This window comes from Equus asinus, chromosome 20 (genome assembly GCF_041296235.1).
Source record: "Equus asinus isolate D_3611 breed Donkey chromosome 20, EquAss-T2T_v2, whole genome shotgun sequence".
In the NCBI taxonomy this organism is placed as follows: Eukaryota; Metazoa; Chordata; class Mammalia; order Perissodactyla; family Equidae; genus Equus; species Equus asinus.
The window spans coordinates 53,307,312-53,332,823 of NC_091809.1; the positions used below are offsets into that span (position 1 = coordinate 53,307,312).

A 25,512-nucleotide genomic window follows, 5' to 3' on the forward strand; every position below is an offset into this window, starting at 1 on the left:
TTTTTATATTTTGATAATTGTATTCCAATGTAATTGGTCTTTTATGTATTTTATTTTGTGCATTTATTACTTTTTTAGGAAGCAATTCATAGGCTTCACCAGAGGGGCTCATGCGGGGAAAAAAACGATTAAGAACTTTTTTGTAGATTGATGTTATTATGTTGATTTGACTGCCAGAGTTACCTTATTTAGTTTATACTTCTCCTGGTTACACTGTTTCTCAATCCCTGGTAAATTGGCAGAGGAATTCTTTTGTAATTTTTTGGTCTGTGGAGAGACCACAGTTATGTTCAGAGATTGCTTCTGTGTCTCAAAAGACAGAAAAAAATATACAATTAGGCTTAGGGAAAATAATATCGTAAGAGTAAAATTAGGCAGCCTGGTATAAATTATTGAAGCTTCCGTGTAGGCTCAGTGTGGACTAGACCTAACACCTGTTTTACCACCTGGCAGGTGGGAAGAGTCTGTTGTTGTGCCCTGACTTAATAGAGCTCAAGGTGTTAAGCATGAGGCTGTGCTTTTCCGTTGTATGAAGTAGAGAGGAGGCTGTTTTGGTCACTCTCAAAGTTAAAGAACAAAGAAGGGAATGTTTTATATGAGTGTTTTGTCTCTAAAATGTAGCACCTTGTTTGAGTACGTATTCATACACGTAATTTTCTGGAAATGAGAGATGTGTATGCTGGTAGCGTCTCTTAACACTACTTTCTGGATATGTTGGTATTTTGCTGCCATGATTGCGTTCCTTGCCTCTGGGGTAGTCGGTATGGAAAAGAGGTGTAGGGTAAGACCACTAAGTAATTTAGGAAGAGTGGAGGGGAGGGAGAAAATGTTTTTTCAGTGATCGTGTATTATGAGGGTAGAGAGGAGAAGAGTTGATTTCTATTATTTATTTTTGATATACAATGGTTTAAGTGATTATAATAGTTTTTTTAGAGAAGAAAGAAAAGAAGACACTGAAAGTCAAAGTTAGTTTTCAAGATGAATCAGAGATGTAATTCCTGGTCATCTATCCAGGTATCTTGGCTTTTCTTGTGACACTTTATTAAATTGTCGATTCTGCTACTGACAGATGCCAGTTTTAAGAAAAAACATTAATACAATCATAGAAGGACTGGAAATGTGCTATTGAAGTTAAATAATATCATCATATAAATATTTTTCAATAATTATCAACTTGGTTGAACACTTAGGTTTTAATTACATTTATAGACAGCTTAATCCTAAAAAATTTAAGGGACAATTCTTACGTATATCATATTATGTCAGCTAGTAAATTGATGCATAAACAATTTAGTGAAATATGTTTTTGAGGTTCTCATCTAATTTTTGAAATGAGGAACTGAACAAAAATAAGACCCTGATTAGTATTAAGTGTTCAGTTCTACATAGCCAAAGATCATTTGTAAGGATACCTGTGTTTCTATCTAGTTACAATGCGTGGCTATTCTGCCTTTTCCCTTATCCTTGTGTAAAAGTTGACAGAATTTGTCATAATATACAAAAAACCCTGTAATGGTCCATCATGTTATCACGTAGTTCAACATTACTTTACTTGTGATTTTAATTATTGGCTGTTATAATGATTGCTGAGAATATCTTGGCACAGATTACTTTCTTTTGTATTTTTTCTTTCTCTGGGTATATTCCAGAAGCAGAATTTGCTGATTAGAAAAGCTTGTAGCTTTTGTTATATATTGACAACTCACTTTCTAGAAATACAGAGCCAGTTTATGGTGTGAAAGCAGTATTTATCTACTTGTTTACTAACACAGTCTCCTCAGTACTGGCATGTGTAATTAATAATTATTTTGCTAGTTTAATGAGTATGTAATCAGTAATACCTTAAAGCTGTTTTGATTTGTAGTTTTAATCAGCACAGTGGGGCATTTTTTTTTAATGTAAGATTTGTTTGTAAAGAGTTTCTCATTTAACTATTTACTATGTGGAGTCTGAATGATATCTTTATATATTTAGTTATTTCTTTACTTTCCATAGTAACTTTTTGTTATGGCTGTTGCATGTTTTTCTACTCTGTTGCTTTTGTTTTGATACTTATTTTATTCTACCTATGTAGGAATTTTAAATAAAACATTAATCTGTTTTCATCATAACCTATCTATCTTCCTTAGTCATATTTTTCCTCCAAAGCTAGAATTTTTTTTGTCTCTCTTTTTGAAAAAAGATTAAATTACTTAGATTTTATTAAATGTTACGGTGAAGTTATAGGTCCAACTTCAGTTTGTTTTCTTAGAATTATGATGTTCTTTCTTATTACAAAAGCTCTATATTGTTTTTCTTATTACAAAAGCTCTATATTTTCATTTTAGAAATTTACAGATTCATTCTAATTCCTAGACACTCATTTTGGAGTATAATTATTCTGGTCTTTTCTCTTTGTTGATACTTTTTAGAAAGAAATGTGATAATACTGTATGTATGGTTTTATAACTTGCCTTTTTACGTAGTAGTTTTATTTTGCCGTGTCATTTAATATTTTTCTCTACCATTTTGATTGGCTGCATTGTGGTCTAGCAGAGCCTACAAGTGTACCATGCATGGTTCACTTAACTGACTTCTCAGTATGACATATACTTTTATAAACAGCACTATAACTAGAATCTTTGTAGTTATAACATTGTATACATTCGTTATTGTTTTCTTCAGGTAAATTTCCGCAATTGAAATTATTTAGCACTTTTTAAATATCAAAAATAGGAAGACAGTTTAGTATATGGGAGAACATTGGACTATAAGTGTCAAAAGATCTCTTAGCCATTTATTACCTCTGTAACTTAGGACAAGTCACTTTTATGCAGTGGACCTTGTTTCTTCAACTGTAAAGTAGTCATAATGTGACCTGTCTTGTTTGTCTCCTCAGTTTTTTGTTAGAAGAAAATTAAATAATGTATAGGAACATACAACTGTGAAGTATTCTATAAATATAAGTCATTGTTAAGTAATCAGTTTACTTTCAGTTGGTAAATAAGGATGTAGAGCTTTAGTAAATTCTTCTCAGATAATTTATAATTAACTGAAATAAAACAGGGTGAAGACTAACTTGATTTTTAAGAGAGAACACTGGTCTGAAAATATGTGTTTAGAAGCTTCTTTTAGAAGTCAGCTGTATCCTTATTTGCAAAGGCTTTTTGTTAGGGACCCCCCACCCCCACCCCCCACTTCCCCACAGTTCATATAGATCACTTAGGCTTTTGGAGATTTTAAAAGCTTAATTAGCTTGCTTAACAACCTGATTTTTGTATATCTTGGCCTATGATATATTAATACTTTTATGTCAGCAGAGCTCTCTTATTAAACCTGAAACTTTAGTATGGATTATTTTGCTTGAAAGGTCCTTTTCTGTAGAGTATAACTTGAAATAACTCTAAGAATTGAAAATATGGGTAAATTACTTTTTAAAGGAAAAGAAAAAAACTCTGCCTTCATTTAGTTTCAGTATTTGATTAATACGTAACTTCAGAAATTCTATAAACCTGCATACTTGATATTTATTTACCTGCTTAGCTGGCCTCGTGTTTGATACTTTTTCTATAATTTGAGTGCTTTAACTTAGTTTATAGTCTGGCATGTAATTAATGCTCACTTTCTTTCCTTTGATCTTCGTTATTGGTGAGAGGTTGCACAGGAAGGGCACAACAGCCATATGGTTTAATAAATAACATGATCGGTAGATGAGGAAGCTCTCTTGAGTATCTGTTAACTTCTCTAGGGTGTGGCCATGGGTCTGAGATGGTAATGGATGCTAAATCAAGGAGTTAATGTAAAACTTGAGTCTAGGACAATTAAATCCCTAGTGCTCTGGTAGGAGCGAACTTGAAACACCTCTGTAGGGATACATATACAAATCAGGCCTTGCAGGATTCCCACGTCGGGGAGTGGGTTAGGACATGAACTTTCTGTCCAGAATTAGAAACTTCATTAAGAAATAAGCCCTAATGAAATGAAAATAGTAGAATAATTTTATAATGACATAAAATAAACATAGGTATAAAAGAAGAATTAAAACGCATTATAAAATAGCATGGCATTATTAAAAAGCATTTTTTAAAAATCCGAAAAGGAATTTCTAGAAATAAAAATAATCACTGAAATTTTAAACTAGTGGAGAGATAAAACATTAAAAACAACTAGAGAGAATTAAGGACTAAAGGCATGTTGCACAGAGAGATAAAGAGTTGGAAAATATGAAAAAGTAGGCATAGATTAAAGAATAAGATATCTGGTATGTATCTAATAAGAATTGTTGAATGGAAAGAGACGATGGCTAATAATTTTACAGAATTTCAGAAAAGTGTGAGTCTTCAGAATAAGGAAGCTTACCAAATCCTGAACAAGATAAATAAAAGTAAATCTGAAGAACACCAAAAAAGAAAATCTTAAAAAGAGGCAGATTACCTCAGAGGAATGAGTTAGATTGACAACAGACTTGTCAGCAGCAGCAGCAGATGCCAGAAGAAAATATCTTCCAAATGCTGAGGGAACACGGTCAATTTAGAATTTTGTGTGCAGCTAAACTATTACTTAATGAGAAAAAGGAAGTATTCACAGGGAAGATACAGCAATTGTAAACTTATACTCAATAACATAGCCTAAAAGCATATAAATAAGAAAGTGGCAGTATACAGGAAGAAATTAACATTGACAATCGTAGTTGGGAAAATTTAATACATTTTTTTCTCAAATTGATTAAGAAGACTAAAATGGGTTAAAATGGGTGATAGTGGAGAGACTGTAAACAAAACATTTAAGTACTTGGTCTAGCTTGATCTAATTTATCAAATGCAGAAAAGACATTATTTTCATTTATATCTGGAACATCAAAAAAGAAGCTAAACTGACCAAGTACTAAATAGGAAGTTTTAATGAATTCTTTGGTTATAGTATAATAAACTTAGAAATAAATAATAAAAAGACAGCACTCGGCCCCAGGCCTCTAACCATTCCATTTGAAACCTTAAAAAAATTTCTTAGTAGTGATTAGAAATTGTAACTGGAAATTAAAACAGAGCTAACAATTATGAAAAAACCACGTATAAAAACCTGTGTGGGAAACTACTAAAGTGATGCTTAGGAAAATGGTGTGGTTTCAAATAGAAGGCAAGACAATTTTCTCAAAAACTATGCCCCAGAAAAGGAGATTTATATTTGTGTTCCTAGGAGCTCTCACATTGCGAGATGTTCTCTCTCTTGAGCAGACAAGTGCTGTTTAGGCCAGGCCCGCTGACCTGAAATGCCTTAGTGCAGGTGAGTTTGGAAAGCTCACAGAGCTCATCTGATAAGTGATTTAAACATAAAGAGGTAAAGAAATCTAGAGCAGATATGGTTAAAAAAATCACTTAAAAAAGAATACAGCGGTTACACTGTAGATATTAAAATATATTCCAACAGTACAACTAGGGAAAAAATTCCTAATGTTTTATATAAATGGGTAGTTGTGGCTTGGGATAAAAATTTTAGTGATAGTATAATAGACTAATTCAAAAAGTGCTTGTGTAATCTGAAAAATTTACTGTAATTCAAAAAGTTCTGATATAAAGCCCTCATGTCTCATGTGTGTGAGGAGTTTGAAGAGAACTGTTCTATGAAATATGAGATAAAGCAAACAATGTTCTGAATCAATATTTTATAGGTTTCTTTTTTTTAATTTTTTTTTTTTATTAAAGATTTTTATTTTTTCCTTTTTCTCCCCAAAGCCCCCCGGTACATAGTTGTGTATTCTTCGTTGTGGGTTCTTCTAGCTGTGGCATGTGGGATGCCGCCTCAGCGTGGTCTGATGAGCAGTGCCATGTCCGCGCCCAGGATTCGAACCAACGAAACACTGGGCCGCCTGCAGCGGAGCGCTTAAACTTAACCACTCGGCCACGGGGCCAGCCCCTATAGGTTTTTTTTTTAAAGTTTGGCACCTGAGCTAACATCTGTTGCCAATCTTCTTTTTTTTTCCCCTTCTTCTTTTCCCTCGAAGCTCCCCAGTATGTAGTTGTATACTGTGATTGTGGTCCTTCTGGTTGTGGCATGTGGGATGCCACCTCAGCATGGCCTGATGAGTGGTGCCATGTCCGAGCCCAGGATCCGAACCAGTGAAACCCTGGGCCACCAAAGCGGAGCATGCGAACTTAACCACTCGGCATGGCACTGGCCCCAGATCATGTGTTTTTGATATTTAAGTATACTAATAAATAGTCTAAATACATATTTGGTTATTTTACATATTCAAATGATACAAAATTATTTTTAAATATTCTTACTTGCAAAATAGGGGGATGACTTTATATTTGGAGTTGCCTAATACTTAGACATATTTAGTTTATGACCTTAATACACATATTAGAAAAGAAAAAAGATTGGAAATTACTTAGGTAAACTTTCAACTTCAGGGATTAGAAAATGAGCCACAGAGTAAAGCCAACTAGTGAGAAAGAAAAATGATGAGGAAAAGGACAGAAATTAGTAAAAGAGAAAAATAAAAGAAACAGAAGATCAACAAAACTGAAAGCTGGCTTTTAGACCAATAAGCTAAGCAAACTTCCGGCAAGATTAATCAAGCAAAAGTGAAAGCAAAAATTAACAGCATTAGGAATGAAAAGAGGATTATAACTGCAGATGTAGTAGAGATATAAAAAAATCATGAGAGAATAATACTATGACTGACTTTCTAGAAATATGTCACCAAGACTCGTAGAAAAGCAGACTTGGCTCTGGAGTAGGGACTTAAGAGTTTTGACCATGTTATGTTTGAGATAATTTTTAGATATTGAGCAGGTCAAGTTAGCCAAGCAAGTTCTGGAGGCACAGATTTGGGAGTTACTGGCTTATAAATGATGTGAAAAGCAGGTCGATTTGGAGGCTCTTAAGACCTGAGATGATATGGGTCTGAACTAAGACCATAGTAGTGGGATGAAAAGAGAATACAGAATTATAAGATAGGATGGAAGTACATTTGGGTTCATGAAAGTAGATGACTGCGGGAAGGGAATGTTGGTCTCTCATTTCCTAGATAATTGTTAAGGAAATAAGAGGAAATGAGGAGTTTAATACTTACCAACTGAATTTCATAGCTCAGTGTATGAGATAAAAAATATCTCAGGAGGAAGTTCCTTCTATAGAAAGTTTTATTGGCATGTGATTGAATAAAATTTAGGGAAGTGGACTTACTTTGATGCTTCATTTTTATTTTGATTTGGAGAATTTTCAATTTTGTTGATTATAGCATCTTAAGAAACAATTGATAATGTAGTATTAAATGTAAAACATTGTATTAATTTAGTTGACGCTAGTATAGTGAATAAGGTTTCTTGGCAGAGATATTACCAATGTAAGCTGATTTTAAAGTAATAATTTATCTAATACGCTTCCCGCTATAGATTTTCAGATTGGAATGATAATCACTTTTTCAGGACAACTAATAATGATTAAGAATGTTAGATATTTTGGTTAGGTTTGTAAGAGGAAAAACCAATTTTGTTAGATGTTTGTAAGAACATTTACCCAAAGACAGCATGACGGTTTTCCTAGATTAGGATTCCCTTCAGTTGCTTTTGGGGGAGAAGATACAATTTAACGTTGGTCTTGAGGACAATTCTAAGTTTCAGTTAAGGCAACTAGCCTGCTACTAAGTAGCTTGCAGCTTGTTAGTGAGGAGACTATGGCCGTTTTATACACCTTAGGTGAATAAGCTACTTTTTACATGTTTTTCTCTACTTGGATTTTTAAGCTCTCCAGAAGAAAAAATAATTTTCTTTAAAAAGTTATCTTTTTATAGTTTACATTAATCAGAATTTCCTTTTGTCTTTGGCAGTTCAGAAAAAAGGTTGGAAAGCGTTCTTGAGTTTCTCTCTTTAGAATCTGAATCCATCTCTCTTCACTGTTACTTTCCTTCTGTCTACTCCATGCTGATGTAAGGGTGAACCTGACTCAGAGACAGCATTTGAGCCCTGAGCAATCTTGTTTCTTTGCTATGTGCTGTCACTAATTAAATTAAAACTTGTAGTTAGTGATCAGTATGTTTATATTGTGTGACTTGAGATGTGTGCTGTTTTAAGTCACATCTGTGAATGTTTTTAGAGAATGTGAAATGATAGTAGAAGACATTGGAAATTAAAATGAGAGCTCTGTTACTTTAAACTCATTTTAAAATGTTTTAATATTTATTTTATCCTATATAAATCATGTTAAAATAAAAGCATTATATAAAAATAGAATAGGTCAATTATGCTTTCTTTTTCTTTAACAGAAAGTGACAACAGGATTCATAAAAGTGAAGAATTTTTAAAGGTGACACAAAGAGAAGGAAAATGCCGAAACCAGTAAGTGTATTTTATTTTTGCCACTATTTACTTAATAAAATGTCAATAGTATTGAGTTCTTTTTGGAGCAAGGCAAAGTGCTATGGTAGAGCTTTTGGGAAGAAAAAGGCGTTGCTATTACTGTTACTTGTTTTCGATTAACATGTCTAGAGCACAGTGTTGTGGGCCAGTGAAGAAGAGGTGTAGGTCACATTCTGGTTAAGATTAAAATTCATGGGTTCTGGGATCAAACTGTGTTAGTTCTTATCCTGGCCCTGCCACTTAATTTGAGTGACTTTTGTTAGATTAGTGCTGTCTCTTCAATTCTTAATTTCCTCATATATGAAATGGACATATAATTAGTTACTTACTTAAGGGAGTATGGTGAGAATTAGAAGATCTTGGTACACATTCAGTGCTCACTAAGTGGTAACTTATTGTTAAATAGGAAGAATTAACGAGAAGTTGGAAGGATCCGTGCATTATTAATGTTCTCATAATTCTAGCTTTGGTGCTAGTGATACCGATGCTGATGTTGTATAGTCTTAGATTTTTTGTTTAAGGGTACATGTGTGATCATTTTGCTTAGTTTTATAATTATATAGTTCTTGACTAAGGTTTATTCCTTTTGTCTTAGGATAAATATTCTTCATCTAACAAAACTAGGGTGTTTTTTCAATAATGTTTCTTTTGGCCAATTATCTTTTTAAGAAAATCATTGGTTATAGTTATTGGAATTTTCTGGTATGGATATCACTTTGGAATTTAAAGACTCAGCAAGTAACAAGGTGTGCATGGTTGGAGGGAGAGAAGAATAAAAAGAAAGGAAAGGCATAAACATCAGAAAGGAAGAAGTAAATTTTTCTGTTTGTAGGTGACATGATTGTTTATGTAGAAAATCCTCAGGAATCTACAAAACAACTACCAGGACTAATAACTGAATTTAGTAAGATTGTTGAACACAAAGTTGTATTTGTAAAAATCAGTTGTCTTCCAAATATACTAGCAGCAAAATTTGAAAAAGGACGTAAAAAAAATTTCATTCATAACAGCATTAAAGACATAAAATTCTTAGGAATAAATTTACAGAACCTGCACAAGAGCTCTACACTGAAAACTTGTGAGAAATTAAAGACTGAAATATACAGAAAAATATACATTGTTCATAGATATATGTAGAAAATATTAAGATGTCAGTTCTCCCAAGACATAATGGTGGATTGAATGCAATTCCAGTCAGCTAAGTCCCAGCAGGCTGCTTTGGCTAACGAACAAAGTTAGAAAACCTTCACTCCTGGATTTCAAGACTTACTCACAAGCTATGAAAATGAGACAGTGTGGGGGCTGGCCCTGTGGCATAGGGGTTAAGTTTGGTGTGCTCCACTTCACAGCTTCAGATCCCAGGCGCAGGCCTGCCCCTCTTCTCAGCCATGCTGTGGCAGCAACCCACATATAAAGTAGAGGAACCTTGGTACAGATGTTAGCTCAGGGCTAATCTTCCTCAGCGGAGAAAAGAAGACAATGTGGTATTGGTGAAAAGATAGATAATAGGATCAGTGGAATAGAAATATACCTACACACTTATCTTCATTAGAATTTCAACAGAGGTATTACACAGTTCAATGGGGAAATTAAATTCTTTCCAACAAATGATGTTGGAACAGTTATCCATATGGAAAAACTTGAACATTGACCCTTATATTGCAATTTATCCAAAAAATTAACTCCAAAAGGATCATAGCCCTAAATACAAAAGCCCAAACTATAAAACTGCTAGAAGAAAAGATAAAACATTTTTACAACTTTAGGATAGGCAAACTTTCTTAGGTAATACAGAAAGTTTGATCTAAGAAGAAAAATTGGATTTCATCAAAATTAAAAACTTTTGCTTGGGCCAGCCCCAGTGGCCTAGTGATTAAGTTCGGTGTGCTCTGCTTTGGTGGCCTGGGCCTGGTTCCCAGGTGCTTACCTTTTTTGTATGTGGCCATGCTCTGATAGCGGCTCACATACAAAAAGAGCAAGATTGGCAACAGATGTTAGCTTAGGGTGAATCTTCCTCAGCAAAAACCAACCAACCAAACAAAAACTTTTTCTGTTTGAAAGATAGCAATAAGAAAATGAAAAGGCAAGACAGAATGGGAGAAAATAATTGAGATATAAAGTTCTTTTAGAACTCACTAAGACAGCCTAGTCCTTAAAAAATGGGCAAAAACTTTGAACAGATGCTTCACAAAAGAACGCACATTAATAGCCAACAACCACATGAAAAGATCCTTAGTGTTGGGGTCTGTCCTGTGGCGTACTGGTTAAGTTCACCCACTCTGCTTTGGTGGCCCCAGGGTTCACCGGTTTGGTCCCAGGCATGGACCTAAGCACTGCTTATCAAGCCATGCTGTGGTAGGCGTCCCACACATAAAATAGAGAAAGATGGGATGAATCTTCCTCAGCAAAAACAGGAGGATTGGCCGTGGATGTTAGCTTAGGGCTAATCTTCCTCAAAAAAAAAAAAAAAGATCCTCAGTGTCTTTAGTTAGCAGGGAAACATGAATTAAAACTACAGGGAGACACCACTTTATACTCACTAGAAGGGCTTAAAATAAAGACTGATATGGGGGCTGGCCCCGTGGCCGAGTGGTTAAGTTCGCGCACTCCGCTGCAGGCGGCCCAGTGTTTCGTTGGTTCGAATCCTGGGCGCGGACATGGCACTGCTCATCAGACCACGCTGAGGCGGCGTCCCGCATGCCACAGCTGGAAGAACCCACAACAAAGAATACACAACTATGTACCGGGGGGCTTTGGGGAGAAAAAGGAAAAAATAAAATCTTTAAAAAAATAAAAAATAAAAAAAAAATAAAGACTGATAATATCAAGTTTTGGTAAGGATGTGGATCAGCTGTAACGAATATATTTCTGGGAGGAATGTAAAAGTTTACAACTGCTTTGTAAGCTATTAGTATAATTGAGTGGAGAACACTTATTATTCCTTGGAGTAAGGATTCAAAATTGTATATACAGTTTGATATAAATTATGTGGTGTTAATGCAAAAAATTCTGGAAGAAAAGATTTTAAGATATTAATAGTGTTAGATTTTTTTTCCTTTAAACTTTTAAGGTGAGAGTATAATTAGCCACCTCCAAACTCCTACAAAATAAAAAAGAGAAAGTCTAATTTTTCAAAACACAAAGCTTAGAGAAATTTCATTTGATCTCCATGTTTTACACTGATTGTGTTGGCCCCATTTTATACTTAGTAGATGTGTAATCTTGGTCAAGTCACAACTTCTATAGACTTTTTTTTTACTTGTAAAATAAAGTTGATTTAATAAGTGCTTTGATTACCTCAGAGAATTACTATTAGGATCAAATGAAAAGGCGTTAAAAGTTGCCTTATAGTGCTTTTTTGTTAAACATACTTGTAAGTAATATTTGTATTTTTCATAATGTTATTTATGTTAACATCTAATAGAGTTATTCTTGTTATATTTAAATGAGTTAATAGCTTAAAATGTTTTCAGTTTTAATTTCTAATGTGGTAGCGTTGATAGACACCCCACATAAACAAAAGCTTTTTGGGATGCTTAATAATTTTTAAGACTGTAAATAGATCCTGAGCCCAAAAAGTTTGAGAACTTCTGGCCTAGGCTATTATTACTGTCTCTATAAAGGTGAGTTATTGCAATGTCTGAGCTCCAGCCAGCAGAAATGGAAGAAACAGCATGGGGAGGCAGGCTCACTACTTTATGCCTAGGCGCTGAAGTGGCCTCTGTCTTTTCTGCTCATGTTCTGTTGGTGAGAGCTTAGTCATATAGCCGTACCTAATTGCAAGAGATACTGAGAAATGTTCTGTGGCTCAGTAGTCATATGTCCAGCTATAATTCTATAAAATTTTGGCCGTCAAACAATAAGCAGTCTCTGCCACAATCATATGGTTAGTTTAAAGGAGAAAAATCATGTGATAAATTCAGAAAGATCAGTTACTAGAATTGAACAACTATTCATGATTTGAAAAATAAAAACCAACACCTCTTAAGCTAGGTATAGAGGAAAACCTACAGCAAAAGCTGTTCTTAATGTGTTAACAGTGGAAACCTTTCTTTAAAAAAATCATAAACAAAAGATACTATCACTGCTCTGTTCAGCATTGAACAGGGAAATCTGCACAGGAAAGGAAGTCGAAGCTCAAGGACTGGAAAGGAAGAAACACTATTTGAAGATGTTAAGATTCTTTGTTTATATCAATGGTTGGCAAATTATGGCCTATATGCCAAATCCAGCCCACCACCTGTTTTTGTACAGTCTGCAAGCTAAGAGTGGTTTTTACATTTTCAGTGGTTGAAAAAAATTTAAAAGAATATTTCACATGTGAGAATTGTGTGAATACAAATTGCAGTGCCTATAAAGTTTTATTGGAATACAGTATGCTCATCGTTCATTATCTGTAACTGCTTTGTTGCCATAGTATCATTGTTGAGTAGATGCAACAGACTGTATGATCTGCAAAGGCTAAAATTGTTACTGTTTGGCCCTTTACAGAAAAAGTTTTCTAATCTGTGGTTTATATAAACACAAAGATTGGCAGGCTCATTATAACAGTTGGCAAGGGAACTGATAAAAGGATCAGTATAAAAATTAATTGCATTTCTACCAGAAGCAAAACCAGGAAAAATTTTGGAAAACTATTTTATTAGGTTCAAAATCCTGTATTTGATACCCTTTCAGTTAGATGAGTTTTTAGTATTTGAAATTTTTGGGATTGTAGAAAGATGAATATGCTGTATATTATGTGCATATGTCATTATATAGTGAAACTTTAATCAAGATCTGTTGCATCACCTCAGAAACATAATTCTATAAGCTGAATGTTCATTTGAAGTAGGATAAGTTAATTCACCAGATAATCTCACATCACTTCATGTCAAATTTTTGCTAGAAATTGCTAAACTTCAGTTTTCAGTGCTTTTAGGATGTTAAGGGATTATGGACCTGTATTTATAAGAGCTGCAAAACCATAATGATCTAAGGGAAAGATATCTAACAAATGATCGATATGATTTTTATGGAGAAAATTGTAAACACTTTTTTGGAAGATATTAAAGAAGACCTAAGTTAGTGCACAGAGCTGTAGTCATGGCTAGGGAGAGTCAATATTGAAAAGTTGTCGTTTCTTACCCTAAGAGACTAAGTTTAGTGTAGTTCCAGTTTAAATCATAATTGTGGTATTTTGATAAGTTTGCAACTTTGTATGAGCCAAGAGCAAGAACAAAGAGCCAAGAATAGTCAAAACAGTCCTGAAGATAATGAGAGGAGACTTGCCCTGCCAGATATCAAGACTTATGTAAAGTGTAACTGTAATTAAGATGGTATGGTATTGGCAGAATAGTTAAATTGACCAATGCAACAGAATAGAGAGCACAAAATCAGACTCATACCTATTGACATTTGATTTGTGACAGAGTAGTCTTTCAAGAGCAAATTAACTAATAATATAGATCATTTTGAAATTTTAAATCTCCATATCATTATCCTTATGGGGATTAAAAAATGAAATTGGACCTCTACCTCAAATCATTAGCAAAAATCACTCAAGACAAATTATGAAAAATAAAACTTGCTAGGAAATATAAGACTATCTGTATGACTCCATAGTAGGGAGGGATTTGTTAAGGATGGCAAAAAATGCTACTTGTATGTAAAACATTAATAAATTCAACATTAAGATTAAGAATGTGTTTACCGTAAAGGGCACTTCATGAAGTAAATGACAGGCTGCAAACTGGGAGAAGATTTTTTTGTAACACAAATAACTGACAAAGGATTAATGTCTAGAATATGCTCCAACATAGGAGTAAGAAAAAGACACCCCAATAGAAAAATAAGCTATAGGCATGAAAAAGGATTTCAAAGATAAGGAGACTGAATGGTCAATAAACATCGTTTTCTGTTGCTCCATAACAAATTTAGTACCTTAAAACAACATCCGTCTATTATCTCACAGTTTTATAGGTTAGAAATATAGAATGATGTATCTGGGTTCTCTGCTCAGGCTCTCAACGCAGAATTCATTTCCTTGCGAAATGATCCATCCTTCTTTACTGGAGAATGAAGTCTCTGGTGTTCTTGCTAGCTGTTGGCGAGGGCTCACTCTTAGCTGCTTTAGGCTGATGTCAGGTCCTTGCCCCATAGCCCCTCCATTTTAGAAATGGAGAACCTCTTTTGTGTCAAATTTGTCTCGCACTTTCAATCTCTCTGACTTCTGCAACCAGTCAAGAAAATGCTTTGATTTTAAAAGACTCATGATTAGCTTAGGCCCACCCACACAATCTTTTTAAGATCAACTGATTAGTAACCTTAAGTATGGCTGCAAAATCCCTTTTGTCATGTAGCATAGCATAATCATGAGAGTAATACCAGAGGGTGGAGATGATGGGTTGGGGGGACTGTCTCAGAGTTCTGCCTACCTCACATACAAAAATGTTCTCAGCCTCATTAGGAATCAGGGATTTGCACATCAAGACCATATTGAGATATTGTTTTATATCCAGTAGATTGTCAAACATTAAAAAATCTGATAATACCAACCCTTGGTAAAAATATAGATCAGCAGGAATTCTTACGTACTATTGATGGGAGTGTAAGTTCAATCATGTTGGAAGACAATTCAGCATTACATGGTAAAGTTGAAGGAATGATACTTTATTCCTTCGGAATTCTTCTGAGTATATACTTGTAGAGAAACTCAGACACATGCACTAGGAGTCATTTACAGGAATGTTCATAGCAGTATTCTTCTTAATAGCCAGACAGTTGGAAACATTTAATGTCCATTATTAGGTAAATACGTGATTGTTTAGTCACATGTAGATATTATATGGCAGTAATTACAACTACAGTCATGCATCACTTAACCATGTCCCGAGAAGTGTGTCGTCAGGTGATCTTGTCCTTGTGCGAACATCATAGATGGTATAGCCTACAACACATTTAGGCTATGTGGTACTAGTCTTAATGGGATCACAGTGGTATATGCGGTCCCTCGTTGATTGAAACGTCATCATGCAGCACATGACTATACACACAAAAATGTGAGTGGATCTTAGAAATATAATTGTGAATAAACAAACTACAATGTAGTGCAATTTCTGTTTAAACTTTTTGTTGAAATAGAATATACGTATCCAAAAGACTACATCATTAGTGAGTAGTTGATGAATTTTCAGAAAATAAATATACTGATGTAACCATTGCCCACATCGAGAAAGAGCACTTTTTTGGTAAGTACTATAAAATTTTAATACAGCTAACAATCAAGAAAAATTAAATATTTTACATATAGATACCTACATTTGTGGTAGAACTATTCTTTTTTAAAAAAACAAGATAGTGACAAACACAAAATTCAGGTTATTGCTTACCTGTGGAGGATTGGGGACAGAGAAATTCAAAAAGAAGAAATACACTGATATATGCAACATTATTTGTTATTTCTAGTTATTAAGTTGGATAGTAGATTTATGGATAAAGAAAAACTTTTTCTTTGCTCAGAAAATTTCTCACACAGAATGTGTGGATTTTCCACGCAAAGCAGTTCTCCAGTTCTGTGCGGACACCAATTGTGTGTCCTGCAATTTAATTCATTCTGACGCCAACTACCTGGAGTCGGTACAGACCCCACAGGTTAAGGGCTCAGTTCCACAAGACTGCCCCCCACTTTAGGTGCCACTCACAAGTAGTGGGTCCCCAGGTTACCCATACATCTGTCTAACTTGGCTACAAACTGAGGATTCCCTTCATCCCCTCCTCAGACTCTATAATTTGCTATAAACAGATCACCAAACTCAAGGAAACACTTTACTTACTATTCCCACTTAATATAAAGGATCTTATTAAGGGTACAAATCAAGGATACAGATGAAGAGGAGGCACATAGGAAGAGTCCAGAAGGGTCCTGAGCAAAGGAGCTTTTGTCCTTGTAGAGTTTGAGGTGCACCATCCTCTGCATGTGGATGCATTCACCAACTTAGAAGTTCTCTGAACCCTTTTGTGTAGGGTTTTTATGAATGTTCCATTACGTAGGCATGATTGATTAAATCATTGCTGATTGGTAATTAACTGAATTCCCATCTTCTCTCCTCTTCCTGGAGGTTGGTGTGGGTGGCTCTAATCGTGTAGTTTGTTCCTCTGGTTACCAGCCCCCATTCTGGAGTTATGTCGGGGCCCATCCAGAGTTACCTCATTAGCATAAACTCACCTGTGGTTGAAAGGAGCTTATTATTAATAACAGAAGACACTCCTCTCACATCTATCATTCAGGAAACTCCAAGGGTTTTAGAAACTCTGCTAGGAACCAAGATGAAGATCAAATACGTATTATTGTATCCCAGGAGGTTTCATTTTATTATGCTTCATTGTTTACGTATGTTACATGTATTGTTTAATGTGTATCAGTATTTCCTAACAGATAACTGTTTTAAAGAAAGATCTGAAAGATTTATTTGACTAGAGAAGTATTTCAGATAAAAGCTACATGTGCAGGGGCCGGTTAAGTTCATGTGCTCCGCTTTGGCAGCCTGAGGTTCACTGGTTGGGATCCTTGGTGTGGACCTACTCACTGCTTATCAAGCCATGCTGTGGCAGGCGTCCCACATATAGTAGAGGAAGATGGGCACAGGTGTTAGCTCAGGGCCAGTCTTCCTCAGCAAAAAGAAGAGGATTGGTGGTGGATGTTAGCTCAGGGTTGATCCCCGCCCACCCCCCCAACACTCCCCACCCCTACTCTCACCCCCGCAAAAGCTACATGTGTAGAGGTTCTGCTTGTTAGAATGAGGAAAACATTTAAGGGGAAGTAAGAAGTCTGATTTAGAATTCTAACATTGTGAGTTAAAATCAAAAAGATAGATTTGTACCACATCATGGAATGCTAGGTGGAGATGCTACTCTGGAGTTAAAATTGTTTTGGTTAAGGCATGTTAAATTTTTGGTGAGATATTTGGAAAGGTATTTACACAAAAAAATTAGAATTTAAGATAGAGTCTAACAAAGGGCAATAGATGAATGCTTTTTATAAGGTGAAGAATACATTTGTAGTATAAATAAAACTAAATATCTGATTTTTGTGTTGAAAGAAATATGAGATAGTGAATGACATTGGAAGAATTTGTAGTTATACCTCAGTTTAAATGTCTGCCCCGCCATTTGATATCCATGTGTCCTTGGGCAAGTAATGGGAACTCTGAGTTTTCATAGAAATGAACATCTTCTAGTATTGTTGCAGGGGCTGAATGAGAATATGGAACGCTCATGGTCTTGTGCCTAGTATATGTTAAATATTCAATAAATGTTTTTAAAAGAGAACTTTGTAAGCTCTTTGTTTTTCAAGTAGATTTAAGATTTCCTGTAATTAAAATCAAACTTTATCACTTTAATAAAATATTAGGTACAATTATGAAGTTGCTCTTGACTGGCTACATATTATATGACTTTATTTTATAAATCAGCTGAAGGTATTTTCTCATGACTAATACTTAGTAAGTATAATCTCTCTCCTGATTATCCCTTTTGTTTTTATTACAGATCAATGTACGAGTAACCACAATGGATGCTGAGCTGGAATTTGCCATTCAGCCTAATACAACTGGCAAACAACTTTTTGACCAGGTATCGTTTAGCCACATAAAGTATGCAACTTTTAACATCATAATTTGGATGCTACTGCAACTTGTTTCTGTGTTTTCCTATACCTTTACTAATAATGCAACAGTGTAACACTAGGAACTTTCACCATAGGTATTCAGAGATCTTAACAGCTATAGTGACATTCTTACTCTTTCTCATTCCTAGATTTGAGGAATAGGACTTTTTGAAAATAATTATTAGCAGGTATTTATGTAACATCTGCTATGTAAATCATTGAAATGAAGACTAAAAGGAATTAAAAGATAATCTACATGGTGGAATGGGTGGAGATTCTAGACAGAGGAGATGGCAGGAGCAAAGGCGCAGAATTATAGGCTAAAGTAGGCACCTAAGAGCAGTTTGATGTCATGTTAAAGAACTTGGACTACTGATGTTTTTTCTCATTCTTGAGTACACGTTTGAGTCACCTGTGGAGCTTTAAAAAAAGAAAGGCAGTGCTTGGAAACCATCTCCAGAGATTCTGATTTAAGTGTCTGGGGCCTACTCTAAACCATTAGTATTTTTTAATTTAACCTCCCCAGGTGATGCTATATGTAATGTTGTAAGTAGTCAAGTTTTATTGAGAAACGGAGGAAAGAGATTGGTGCCCAGAGTCAAGTGATTAAGAAGGTGAACTGATGATTGCAAAGAGGAGGAAGGTGAGGTATCTTGCATGGCAGGAGTCTTAGAGGAGGATAACTTACATATGAGCAGGAGCGCAGTGGTCTGTGGTCAGACTAACTTGACCTTAGAGAATGGGAGAGAAAGTTCCTAGAATCACAGCAATAAATAACCCATTAGATGTCTTGGTGTTATCAGCTGTCATTCTGTCTATATACTGATCCAAAATATGATGAAATGAAATTTTAAAATTTTGTTAATTTTAAAAAGTTAATAGGGTTGTTTCTTTTTTTGACAAAGTAGTATACTTAATCTCCTGACTAGGTGATTAATGATCTTGAAAGCCCTGATAAGGTCTTTTTTGGAGGATGAAAGACTGTTTTTGTGTGAGTGAGCGAATTTTTAAAGCAAAATCATAAGCAGCTACATGATCCTACATTATGGATATTTTACCTGTGAACAAATATCCCCTTCTCTTGATTCTTCTTGACCTCCTGTTTGTAAATATATTGCCTACTTATTTGAATAAAAATGTGAATGGAGTTAGCATTTATTGTACTTTATAGCAAGTTGAAATGTTATTTACAGTGAGCGAAATGTTTGTGGTAGTCAAAAACTAATCAGCAAGTGGGCCTTTTTGGTATTGGATACAGAGAAGTATGTGTTTTTTATTAAGTAGGTTTGCTTTAGTTTGGATACCAGGGAAAATGAGACCTTATTTACTATAGTGCAGTAATGTATAACAGTTTAGAAGTGTGGGCTCTGGAGCTGTGCTGCCTGCAGTTGAGTCCCAGCTCTAGCTGTTTGACTTTGGACAGATTACTCTCTTTGCCTCATTTTTCTCATTTGTACAATTAGGATGATGATAACATTACTCCCTCAGAAGGTTGTTATGCGAATTAAATGAGCATCCATGTAAAGTACATAGAACAGTATTTGATACATACGTACATACACACAACATACATATATTTCATATTGTAAATGAAGGTCTAGATTAAGGACTATTGTTATTTGTTATGACTCCCTCAGTAGTTAATTCCTTTAGTCAGTGTTCTGTTTCCTGACACTTCTCTTGAGCCTGAATCTGAGCATCTAAAAGCAGGTTTTCCCTTGGATGTAGTGAGTATATGGGGTGAGCTGGCGGGTAGACAGGTTGAGGGTCGGGCCAGGAGCAGAGCTGGAAGAGGAGTCATCCTCAAATGAGGGTACGTAGACACCTGAGTCCACCTGTAGCAAAGCCTCGCTTCTGATTGTGATATTGGCAGGAGGCCAGCTGCTGTGTGCAGGGGGCTCTGGTTGAGTGCTGGAGCTTCTTTGGTTTGCTCCCTCCTGACTCTTCCTTTACTGGCCTCCTCTTCCAGCTTCTACCTGTGTGATTAGAGAGTATTCATATCCCCAGAGAGTGCTCAACATGATCTGTTAGGATGCAAGAAAAAAATGTTAAAATGTCTGTTTATGTTTGTGTCTTTCCTCTTTCAAATTTTTTAAAAAATATATGCTTTATAATGTATTAGTGTGATAGCGTTTGTATAATTTATAAGTAAATATATATGGTAGTTATATGCCTAAGCATTTTTTTTTACTTATAAAATTATGTGATTGAAAGTTTCTGAGAACAGTTCCAAAAGTAGGGAAAGAGCTGCTAGGAGATACGGCCTCTTAAGGAATCTCAAAACTGAGCTCTTTTATTCTTCCTGGTGTTGTGATAGTCTGAAGTCAGTTAAGGTACTGTCCCTTGTGCCCATTGTGGCAAACCCTCCTTTGACTTAGACAGCATTGTGAACCACACAAAGATTGGAGGCAAAAGCTGAGGCCACTTTCTTTGATACACTTCTCTCTGTTGCTCTTGACCCGTGTAAATTCCCCACTCCTGCCACTCTGAACAGGAATGTTTTCTGTGGCTCTGCTGGGACAGCTGATCTTTTGCCAAAGTTAAATTATCTGGGATCTCCTTTGTCCACATTCAAGTTTTGGTTATTTGGCATTGATCCGCTTTTGTATCATTATGAATCTTTACATGCCTTATCATCCAAAAATTTCTCAGCTTTTGGTTTTTTGATGATAACCTTTCTTAGCACAGCTGAATATTTTTTCATTCTTTCTTTCTTTTTTGACTTGAGAAAAATGTGCCCTGAGCTAACATCTGTGCCAGTCTTCCTCAATTTTATATGTGGATCACTGCCACAGCATGACCACTGATGCGTGGTGTCGGTCCACGCCTGGGAACCGAACCCAGGTCACCAAACTTAACCACTAGGCCACGTGGCCAGCCCCTGTTCTTCCTTATTTTTATTTTTTGTTTATGTGTCACTTCAGTGAAGTTTTTCAAGAGAGGGAAAATAAACTGAAGGGTTCAGTTTGCCGTCTTGAAACCAAAAGCCTGGCATATTTTTAGATTTTTTTTTAATGAAGAATGTTCATTGCTTAAGAACTAATGTTAATCTTTCTCTAAAGCTTTTAAAATGTGATAAGTTCTCACCTCCCCTGGCTCATTTCCTTCATTTTAAATATAGATTAAAAGAAAAACAATATGCTTTTGTTAAGCGTTATTACAGTCCTTCACGTGGGGCCTGGCTCCCCACTTCATTTGCTCTGACACTTGGAGTGCCTACCACAGGATATCATTCTTTGAGATGACATGGATAGTAAGATAAGGCAGTAATCTCTGTCCTTGGTTTTAAACAGTCAAGGAGGGTAATAGACACACTACTAATAATATAGTTAATTATGATAGAGTAAATGTTGTAATAGCAGTATAGATAAGTACTATGGAGACATCAAGGAACAAGTGATTAATTTTATGTTGATGATAGGAGAGCTTCATTCACAGAAGGCATGTTAGTTGAGGTGGGCCTTGAGGAATAAGTTATTCAACAGGTGGTAAAAGTACAGAATAGACATTCTAGGCAGAGGGAAAAGTGTGAGTAAAGCTGTAGAAAGGTGAAATTTATGGGATGTTCCAAGAACGGCTTCTTGCTCCCTGAGGGAAGAACATAGAATCTGTGATGGTGAGTGGAGGGAAGCAGGAGTTGGGGGTGAAATCACCAGCTGGAGAACCTGGGGTGTGGCATGCAAATGTCCTCAGAAACTCTCATCGCCAGGATGATACTATTTGCCTTGCCTACCTATGGGGATAAATTGAAATAGGAAAGGATTGTGACAGCTCTGTGTCTCTTTCCCAGGCTCCTCTTATCTGTTGGGTCATGATGGGAGATGAAAAGGAAAGGAAGTAGAAAAAAGTGGATCAACAAATAGGATTGAAAGGATGCTACAAAATTTAATATATAAAACCTGAATTTAAGTTTTCAGAAATGTTCTTTTAATTAATATGTTAAATTTAGGAAAGATTTTCTCTATAACAAAGGAATATACCTATAATACATTTGTAGTTTTGTTCTTCTTTTGAAGTGTAGTGCCATTTAGTTATAATGTGAATGCTGAACTGAAATTGACTTTTTTTTTAAGGTGGTGAAAACAGTTGGCTTGCGTGAGGTCTGGTTTTTTGGGCTGCAGTATGTGGACAGCAAAGGTTATTCTACGTGGCTTAAGCTAAATAAAAAGGTAAAATATGTATGATACCATTAGCTAATAATTAACTTACTTTGAAGTTATCCTGATCATGAATTTGTGCCAGAAGAGCTCAGGGTCCTCATGGTTTCAGGCTTTCTTTTCCACTTATCTCTGTGGATCATTCAAGGTATCATGTCTTTTAATTCCATAAGGCACCATCAACTTAGCATCTTAGAAAATAGAAATATTTACTTTTCCTATTTGAAAACTGAACACATAAGAAATACTATGTGTAACTTAGTACTTTGACTTTGATTTAAACATCTGCAGGATAAGCTTCTTGACAAGTTTCAATGTGGTTATTAGATAGGATCTATGAGTTACAGCTCACATTTGTGAACGTAGAATCTTTTTTCTCACATGTTATATTTTTTATAGGTTTTGAATCTTACACACTGGAATGTTACTTACAGATTTAGAATATTACTTATGTTTCACATCTTACTTTCTTCCAAAAAGAATTGGATACGACTAGGTTCAGTTATTGTGAACTTAAGACTTTTGTTGATTATACTTGAAATTACTGTTTCAGGTGACACAGCAAGATGTTAAAAAAGAGAATCCTTTACAGTTCAAATTTAGAGCTAAATTCTTTCCTGAAGATGTTTCTGAGGAATTAATTCAAGAAATAACCCAGAGACTTTTCTTCTTGCAAGTTAAAGAAGCTATCTTAAATGATGAGATATATTGCCCACCAGAAACTGCTGTTCTTTTGGCTTCCTATGCTGTGCAAGCCAAGTATGGAGATTATAATAAAGAGATTCATAAACCAGGCTACCTGGCTAATGATAGACTCCTACCCCAGAGGTAAGTGAAACATGCTTTTATGTTATATCCTTTGGAAAATTACATTTCAGAAGTTTGTAAATAGATTTTTCTTTTTTTTAGATTTTAGGTTTCCAGCTGGATTAGAGAGTAGGCTTTTGGAAATCATGGCCTAGTAGCTACATAGGTTTATATACTCTGTAATTACATAAGCTGTCTGCCTCTTCTCTCCTCATTTCCACAAGATAAGCAATAATAAATAGAGGTAGAGATAATTTGGGCTTGAGGGAGGATATGACTGTTGCTGCTTGGTAAGTTCTTACACAGGCAGATAGGTGCTTAATAAATGCTTTTGACAATAATGAGTGCCAGGCTATGTTTTTTCCACAGAATTAAAATTAACTTTCTAACTTTTTAAAAGGCATTTTAAACTCCATTTTCAGGCTCCTAGTCTAGTGCTCTGTTCTTATCTGCAGTATATTGCTGCCTCTGTAACAGTTATTTTAAAGTAGCATGGCATAGGAAAAAATCATTAGAAGACCTAGATTTTGAGTACTGATTCTATCCTTTGCTAATTATGTGAGCTTAGGTGCACAGTCTAAAATCTGTGGATCTGCAAAATGGGGATAATAATTCTGGTCTGCTTACCTTAAAGTTTATGCTTACAGTCATGAACTCTATGATTTACAGTTTTAGCTGTAAAATGTGATATGTGTTAGTTGGTCGTATTTTTTATGAAATCTAGAAATTATGACGTCAAGTATTGCTTTTAAATATCTCAGTTCTTGATTTTAGTAGCACACATGTCCCTGACCTTAGAGTGCACTCGGAGATCTTTCTTTTGGAACCTGGAAAGAAGTTGTTACTGTTCTTCGTCCAAATTCCTGAATTTTAAAATTTCTATTTAAATGCAAAACTGTATATTATTAACCTAAAATTTCAGTTCTACATGCACCACTTCCTCATAGTGTTTAAACTCTTAGATGTAGTTTCTTTTTCATAGGTGTGAAATATGAAGAAAGACGTTCTACTTCATGTTGACTTTTATTAATTTCGTTTGGTGGTAGGCATTAACATTTATTTTTAGCTAATAAATTGTATTGATATATGCTTTTAAGGTACTATTGAGTACAGTAGCTTTAATATTTGATCATTAAGTGTTAGACTGTTTTAGCACAGTAGTAGTTATCTTAGAGAGTAAAATAATGTGTGTTCACTATAAGAATCAGCATTATGAGATACTTTTAGTCTGTATGTTGGGTTTTAATTATTATTCCAACCCCAAATTCTTTGTCTCAGGATTTTTTTAAGCACTGGATTGAGTAATTGATTACTGGCTCAGTAGAAATTCCATTTCAGATAAGGGTTAGTTTTTGTTTTTAATTGAGGTATAATGTATATATAGTAAAATGCACAGTGGATTAGGTTTTAAATCAATACATAAGGTAATATGTTAAAATAAATTACTCTTAAATTTCTTAATTGTTCATAAAAGAATAGGCATACTTTATCTCAACAAGTATAACATAGATATTCTTTCAGTGTTCTATCAGCACATGAATTAATTGGCTTACATTTAATTGTCCGTATGATTAAAAAACCTCTTTTAAACACTGGATCACATGTAAGCACAATTAACTTCTTTACTTTGAATACATGTGTGCTATAACTTGCTCTATTTAAAAAGGAAGATAGCCCATGTTCTTCAAGATTTGGTCTTTAACTGTGGAGGTCTAGGCAATCAAGTGTTCTTCAAGTCGATAGTCTCTGAGGACTAATTCCAGCTATCTACGCATAAAAGAGACTTACTCGTAAAGTCTGAATACTAATTTTTTGGTTTAGAATGGAGAAAATACCTTCACAGTGATTAATTTATTCCATGAATGATATATGGCACACTTTTTCTCACTATCTAAGTATTTGGAGGGAAATTAGTAATCAGAAGGTTATTTAGTGATTATAAATCAGATGCAATAATTTGATGATTTTACTAGATGCTTTTAATTCTTGTATTGAAAAATCCAGATAAGCAGTCTGTTCTCTTACAGTAAATTCAGCTCTCTAGTGATATGGATAATCAGCTTCACCAGATAGTATCTCTCTCCTTTAAAAAGAGCTAGATATACATAAATTTTTACGTGCCAGATTTCTAACTTGGGCATCTTGGTGGTTGGTAATACCTTTTTGCCAAGATATGGGGAGATGGAATACATTTCAGAGGAGGAAGATTTTAGTTTTGAACGTACTGAGTTTGAAAAATCTATAGTATAACCAAGAGAGATAGCTAGTATTCATTTGTGGATGTGAGTTTGGATCTTGGAGAGCAGTCTGAACTATAGATAGAGTTTTGGGAGTAATCAGCAAATAGATGATAATTAACCCATAGGAATGAAAAAGATGGACCTGAAAGTACATATAGAATGAGAAAAAAGGCCTAGGACAGACCTTGTTGAAACTTAACTTTTGTGTACAGAGGAAGAGGTTCCTGTAAAGTATATTGAGAAAAAATGGCCAGAGTCAAGAATAATACTAGAGGAGTGTTACATCATGGGAAACCAAGATAAAAGAATGCTTCAAGGAG

At 35.0% G+C, this 25,512-nt stretch overlaps 1 protein-coding gene across 2 annotated transcripts in view; it reads left to right on the forward strand.

The window, feature by feature from the left end:
• RDX (radixin) overlaps positions 1–25,512 on the forward strand; it is an 85,210-nt gene that overhangs the window by 7,899 nt on the left and 51,799 nt on the right. For both annotated transcript variants that reach the window (XM_044751941.2, XM_044751940.2), the window contains exons 2-5: positions 8,249–8,321; positions 17,871–17,954; positions 22,062–22,157; positions 22,699–22,973. In XM_044751941.2, the coding sequence (XP_044607876.1) occupies positions 8,310–8,321; positions 17,871–17,954; positions 22,062–22,157; positions 22,699–22,973 (467 nt within the window). In that variant the 5' untranslated portion in view covers positions 8,249–8,309. The remainder of the gene's footprint in view (positions 1–8,248; positions 8,322–17,870; positions 17,955–22,061; positions 22,158–22,698; positions 22,974–25,512) is intronic.